This window comes from Oncorhynchus masou, chromosome 16 (assembly GCF_036934945.1).
Source record: "Oncorhynchus masou masou isolate Uvic2021 chromosome 16, UVic_Omas_1.1, whole genome shotgun sequence".
Lineage (NCBI taxonomy): Eukaryota > Metazoa > Chordata > Actinopteri > Salmoniformes > Salmonidae > Oncorhynchus > Oncorhynchus masou.
In genome coordinates this window covers 30,107,073-30,114,423 of record NC_088227.1, presented here as the reverse complement: position 1 = coordinate 30,114,423, position 7,351 = coordinate 30,107,073, and the positions used below count along the sequence as shown (strand labels likewise).

Below are 7,351 nucleotides of genomic sequence, written 5' to 3'. Positions count from 1 at the left end.
ACAGTGGCTGAGAACTATTTATTATGTAATGTAACAGAAGACTAGGTCTCACGTCACGGATTCCCCATACATTTGAAATGCTTGTACTGTACAACTCACATGGTTTACTGTTCGACACAATGTGATCAACGTGCCACACTCTTGGCATACGGTCACGTTTCTTAGGTTAGTGCCAACTCATCGACCAATGAGAGGCCGCAACATCTAAGTAGTGGGCGGACAATATAGACAAAAGAATGTGACGTATCCACAACTCTCCACGCTTGGAACACGACGAGACGCCCACAGACTTCCAAATATGGACATGCGAGGTATAAAACATTGGTATTAGAAGACTGTCTTGTGTTCGCTCCTGCTTTTCACCGTGGGGAGAACGTTGTTGGTCATTCTGAAAATTGCACGGTCTCGAGCAAGACATTGTAACAGCAGGTTCTTGTGGCATTCCTCCCCTGTATGTGCGCTAGCTGACAGGGGTGTACCATAAATCTAGTCCGGTGTACAGCACCGTTTATATTTCTACTTGCGGACACTACACGGTCACACCAAACAGACAGACTGTGGCCGTGGCGACTGGGAACGTTCGATCACAAGGTAGGGTCGGTTGGGCAAGGACACGAAGTACATTTGTACTGTTTCAATCATGTCTAGGCATTGTTCTGTAATGTAATCGCTGCTAACTAATACGTTTGAGAAAACTGTAGCTTGCTACGTTATTTTCAGACTTACTAGGTGGTATAGTAATCCGAAATAACCAAGTAATGTTAGCTAGCTAGCTAATTTCAAAAGCTAGAAATTGGAGTAACGTTAACTAGCTAGCTAGCTGTTATGCTAAAACTGCAGCTCGCTACTGAAATATGATCCTAGCAGCAAGGACAATAACAATATATGAAATATGATCCTAGCAGCAAGGACACAGAAACAGCTAGATTATAGCAGAATAAGTAGAAAGAGTAGTCTACCCAGCCCATGTCGACGTTTTTTCTGTGTCCTATATGGGTGGGAACGAAATGCTATGATTGGCTGCAAGACTGGTTAATGTTTGCTAGCAAGTTGGCTACAACCGGCTAGATGTCCAAAAGTATTGCATCCCCTAGAACAGAACGAAGGAGTAGTAATAGGCATGAAGTAACCATATCATAATGCTGACATTAATTTTGGTGCATCCCAGGTTTCCTATCCATCTACTAACTACACTGATGTGGGTGTAGTAGTCTGGGTGAGTGACAAGACCATTGAAAAGAAACAGACAATATGAGTAGTACCAAAAGGAAAGCAGAAGGGCACTCTAGGAACATGGGTAAACTACGAGCCATGAAGTCTGGAAGCTCCAGAACAGACTCAGAGAGAGACTCTGGCTTCTCAGGTTTGTCCTTCACATAGTTCTTTCACTCTGATGTCTTCACTCCCACCCTTATCATCTACTTTCTAGTACACTTCCATTTATTGATTCCCAACTGTCTACCCCCACCATATCATTGAAGTTGTCTTTATTTTCTGGTCCTGAAAACACAAAATCAATCTTCTTCTCCTTCCCCCTACAGATGCCAGCACCATAGACCCGACAGATTCTGAGGGCTCATCGCACTCTGTGTCCAAGAGAGAAGTTCAGCGCCCTGGATCAGTGTTGGGGGCACAGTCCTCACAGCTAGCTGTGGTGGGGGGGTCCTACTCCAACATGCCCCCCATGATCATCCAGCAGCCTCAGGTGGTCTTCCTACAACCTGTGGTCTCCCACTGCACCACCTCCAACCCCAAGGAGGCTTCCTCTAAACACCGGCGCCCAAAAAAGTTTCTTCCCATCCTCAGGTCCTACCCCAAGATTGCCCCTCACCCTGGGGACAGCTCGAGTTCCTCTGGGAGAGGAAGATCTTGTTCTTCCTCGTCGGGGTCAGAGAGAAGCGGTTTGTCCTCCAGCCACCGGGAGCGCCATCTCAGCCACAGAGAAAAACAGCAGAAGCAGCAGTCTGGTAGTTCTAGCTCTAATTCTTCTGGTTCCAGCACCCTCAGCTTCCCTCCTCCAACTAGCTCTCTGTCCCCCTCTCCCCAGCGCAGGCTCGCCCTCACCCTCTCCCTCACAGACTCCAGTGCCTGTAGCAGCCCTGCTAGACCCTCCCCCGCCGTCAGTAGATCAGAGTACACCCCTGCCCCGTCCTTGACCGTAACTCCTTCTCACACCCTCAACTTTGGGCACCCTGAGAAACTCAAGTCCCAGCCTCTTTCCCTCCCAAATCAAGCCACCACAACCGACAACGGCGATGGAGATGACCACGACATCAAGCGTAAGCGCTTCTGCAACACGTACAACATCCTGTCCAAGTCTGGCCTGCTGGACATCACCCTAAGAACCAAGGACCTGCTCCGTCAGAACCGCAGGACCCAGGGAGACCTGGACCGGCTCAAGGAGCACACCAACCTCTTCCTGCAGGCCCTGCAGACCGGAGACACCAGCATATGGCGCAAGCTGCAAACCAGCCTCCAGGAAGAAGAGAAAGAGACCGAAGAGAAAGGGAAGGGCAGTGGGCAGCAGAGCATCTTAAAGGCAGATACAGATTAGACCTGGACTAAGTAAAAGCAGGGTTTCATCTGTTAGATTGGGACTGAGTTGAGGTGGGGGAGGCTGGGACTTGGGCTGACTGAGGAAGCTGGACCGACAGTAATGTGCCCACAATGATCACACAAACAGACAGTTACTCTGTCCCTGTCTCCCTGCACTGGTGCCTGGTTCAGCTACCCTAAACAAGGCCAGGCAAACTCCCTCTACACACTAGCCTGCCTGCTTTACCCTAATCCAGGCCAGGCATATTCCTGGTAAACACTGTAGCCTGCCTGCCTTACCCCCCAAATCAGGCCAGGATGGATGGGAGGCTTCTGTATGATAAACCACCTTCTTGCTGCTTAGAAGAAGTCTTGTTGTGCTCTGAGTATCTCTGAGATAAGCCCTAAGGGACTTTTTTACTGGAAGCTGAAAGTGCCCACCACTTGACACTTATAGCCGTCATCGTGATGAGTAAAATAGGCCTATATTGAAGAAGGCTTGCATGGTATAGTTTGTAAGAGTGCTGGGTACCTGAATTAAACCCAACAAAACCACACATTTTTCATGAAAATATATGGTGTTAATTTAGGCTCAAACAAATATGTTTAGTGATATGTTTTACAACGCCCACTGGGCACACACTGGTTGAATCGAGGTTGTTTAAATTACGTGGAGCCAATGTGGAGTAGACGTTGAATTGACGTCTGTGCCCAGTGTGTAGCCACTTATACAGTAGGTTTCCACTGGAGCACGTGTGAGGGGAACGGAAAGCAAGCAGCACAGAATTATTTTTTTCCTTCGTGAATTCATGGACTAAAGACAGTGATTTACATAGACTCCTTTAGGACTAGTGAGGATACTGTTCATCAAAGCATATTTTTGTTTATACAACAAAGACTAATGAAAGTCCCTCAAATGGAAGATGGGCTGAAATCTTTTTGTCATAACGTTTTTTGTAAGAGAATTGTCAAGGCTTTATCCAAAAGCAGAATTTTATTTAAAGCATTTTATTGTATTTGCATTCAAATAATTAGCAGGTAGTTCCAAAGGAATTTCTAAGGAGTGTTGCTTCTTTTCTCCAAGGCAGAAATGAAGATTAATTTGAGAACATCGAACCTGCATAGCATATTTTTTTGGCAAAAGGGAGGATTTTTATTGATAGTTTCAATCGCTGTCCTTTTAGACAATGTTCATTTAAGTATAAATAAAAGCATGTTTACTGTGCTGAACCAAGCGCTTATAACATGAATGCCTTGAAATAAATAAAAAATGGTGTGGGAAGTTACTCCCAATTAAGACGAAGTTGGCACTACTTATCATAAGATTAAGTTATTTTTTATCTGTTATTTTTTTTAATCTGTTATTCTTTGTGTTTTGTAATAGATACACCAACATACAGCATCTCTCTCCAATGTTTGGTCATTCATGGCCTTATGTAGACAATTGATTATGTGGTGTCAAGGACAAAAACAAATTAGTTCTCTATACGATGACAGACTCTCAGACATACCTTCGTGCCACATCTTGACATTTTGTCCTGCAAAGCATCTTTAATGGTTTGTGTGCCTCAGAGTTGTTACAAATACAACGAATGTGATATCATTTGCTCATTTGCTAGATGTTATCTTGTGTAAATACTAGTAATAGGCCTCAGGTCAGCCATTTTAAAATGTGAGCTTCCTGAATTTGTCATCTTTAAGAACTGAATAAGACATGAATTTGCTTGTTACCACAGTTTGAATAGGTGAAGAGTGTAAATGTTTGCTATTGTTGATTGGATACATATTTTGAAACTTGACTCAAATTGGGAGTCTTGTATTTAAATGTTGGCAGCTTTTTTTGTATCATTTTACTCTGCCTTCTTATCGCAAAGACATCAATTAATTGTGATTGTATTTCTCAATGTTTCAGTAGCACATTGGTAATAGCTTGTGATTGATGACAAATGGTCCATAGCCCTAACATGTAATTATGTACCAATATTTTTCTATTACTATAAATTATACAATACCATAAATTATACAATACCAGTCAAAAGTTTGGACACACCTACTCATTCAAGGGTTTTTCTTTATTTGACTATTTTCTACATTGTGGAATAATAGTGAAGACATTACAACTGAAATAACACATTCAATCATGTAGTAACCAACAAAAATATTTGAGATTTGTTAAAGTCGCCACACTTTGCCTTGGTAACAGCTTTGCACAGTCTTGGCATTCTCTCAAGCAGCTTCATGAGGTAGTCACCTGGAATTAATTTCAATGAACAGGTGTGCCTTGTTAAAAGTTAATTTGTGGAATTTCTTTCCTTCTTAATGTGTTTGAGCCAATCAGTTTGTTTTGTGACATGATATGGGTGGTATACAGAAGATATTTGGTAAAATACCAAGTCCATATTATGGTAAGCAAAGAGAGCTCATTAGAGTTACCAATCTCAGAAATTGCAGCCTAAATAAATGCTTCACAGAGTTCAAGTAATAGACACATCTCAATATCAACTGTTCAGAGGAGACTGCGTGACTCAGGCCTTCATGGTCGAATTGCTGCAAAGAAACCACTACTAAAGGACACCAATAATAATAAGAGACTTGCTTGGGCCAAGAAACACAAGCAATGGACATTAGACCGGTGGAAATCTGTCCTTTGGTCAGATGAGTCCAAATGTAAGATTTTTGTTTCCTACCTCCGTGCCTTTGTGAGACCCAGATAGGTGACCAGATTATTTCTGCATGTGTGGTTCCCACCGTGAAGCATGGAGGAGGAGGTGTGATGGTGTTTTGCTGGTGACACTTGATTTATTTAGAATTCAAGGCACACTCAACCAGCATGGCTACCACAGAATGTTGCAGCGATACGCCATCCCATCTGGTTTGAGCTTAGTGGGATTTGATTTTCAACAGGACAATGACTCAACACACCTCCAGGCTGTTTAAGGGCTATTTGACCAAGAAGGAGAGTTATGGAGTGCTGCATCAGATGACCTGGCCTCCACAATCACCCAACCTCAACCCAATTGAGATGGTTTGGGATGAGTTGAACCGCAGTGGTGGAAAAGCAGCAAACAAGTGCTCCGCATATGTGGGAACTCCTTCAAGACTGTTGGAAAAGCATTCCTCATGAAGCTGGTTGAAAGAATGCCAAGAGTGCAAAGCTGTCATCAAGGCAAAGGTTGGCTACTTTGAAGAATCTAAAATATATTTTGATTTGTTTAACACTTTTTTGGTTACTACATGATTCAAATAGTTCTTTCATAGTTTTGATGTCTTCACTATTATTCTACAATGTAGAAAATAGTCAAGTTAAAGAAAAACCCTTGAATGAGTAGGTGTGTCCAAACTTTTGACTGGTACTGTACATTTTCTAAAAGGATGGACCTTGAAAACACTCTTTTTGCAGCTAAGCAAATCAGAGCATCCTTCAGTTTGAACGATGATCAGTAAATGCATTATCTTGTGTTTTTGTTGCTGAAGATAACATTTTTGTACTTTTTTTAAGATGCATTGCTTGCTTAATAAACTTTATTTCAAGGAACATGATCTCTGTCTGGTGACAATGAATCATGATAATATCTGAGTCAATATAGCTAATTGAGTAGAGAAAATGGATGAGATCCCAAGTGAACAGACAACTGACAGTAAAATAAAAACATACTAATAGTCCAGAGATGGGATGTGAATGTTCTTCCTCTCACTTCAAAGCAGGAGCGTAGGCAAGCATGTTGACAAGAGGTAAGAGTCCACATTTACATGTACATAAGAAAGCTATACTACTTTGTGGTAAGCACAGCAATGCACACCCAGCAGTATAGGGTATTGTGTGAAGATTTGAGGAAAAAAAATTATGAAATACATTTTAGAATAAAGCTGTAATGTTACAAAATGGGGAAAAAGTCAAGGGGTCGGAATACTTTCCGAATGCACTGTAATGTATGATAATTAATGGTATTCTCACAAACAATAGCAACATTGTTTCAATAATATATAGAACTTTCCTTGCAGCTCTGGTATATAAAGCTTTTTTGAGGCCTTGCTCACAATTCATTCTGTGGCAGCACAATGACCAAACGATATACTGTATGTGAGGCTCTTGATCATATCTTTGACCATGACACTGGTGAGGAGGAGAGAGGCCAGGAACCTGACAGTGAAGATGCATTAGAGGAGGAAGTGTCAGAAGTTGAAGACAACACAGAATATGATTCAGACCAAGAGACAACCGATGTGAAACAAGAGGGCCCTGCTGAGGATGTTGTTACATTCCGGAAAATAATGGGAATTTGACCTGTTCTTCATCCACACCTGAGAGGAGAGGTCAGAAGCCGGCTGAAAACTTCAGAATGACCCCAGGGCCAACGAAATACGCCATATCCCGGGTTGGTGACATAATCCTGCTTCGAACTGTTCCTGACAGAGTCAATCGAAACTATAGTGATAAACATGACCAACTTGGAGGGGAGACGCATTTACGAAGACAACTGGAAAGAGGTACACCAGAAAGATGTCCAAGCATACGCGGGTCTCTTGATTTTGACTGGTGTATACAGATCCAGAAACTAAACTACCACCAGTTTATGGGATGCAGAGTCTGGTCGGGCAATTTTTTGTGCCACTGTAAGAGGTGCAACTGGCTGCAGGGAAGTCAGGCGCAGGAGAGTAGACATGGGTAACAACCGGAGCGGTTTATTTAGGCAAAACAAACTGCACCCAGAAACAACAAAATACGGGTTGAAATAACCCGTCGCAAACCAGTTAGACATGCACAAACACTTTACAACAAACAAACCACACGCAGACATGGGGGGAACAGAGGGTA

General features: G+C 42.7%; 1 protein-coding gene across 1 annotated transcript; it reads left to right on the top strand.

Annotated features, from left to right (window-relative positions):
* Window positions 1-287: 287 nt before the first annotated feature.
* Window positions 288-6,075, top strand: LOC135557810 (CLOCK-interacting pacemaker-like). Its single transcript, XM_064991443.1, has 3 exons — window positions 288-591; window positions 1,169-1,363; window positions 1,542-6,075. The coding sequence occupies exons 2-3, from the start codon at window positions 1,252-1,254 to the stop codon at window positions 2,552-2,554; spliced, it is 1,125 nt and encodes a 374-aa protein (XP_064847515.1). The 5' UTR covers window positions 288-591; window positions 1,169-1,251; the 3' UTR covers window positions 2,555-6,075.
* The last annotated feature ends 1,276 nt before the right edge of the window (window positions 6,076-7,351 follow it).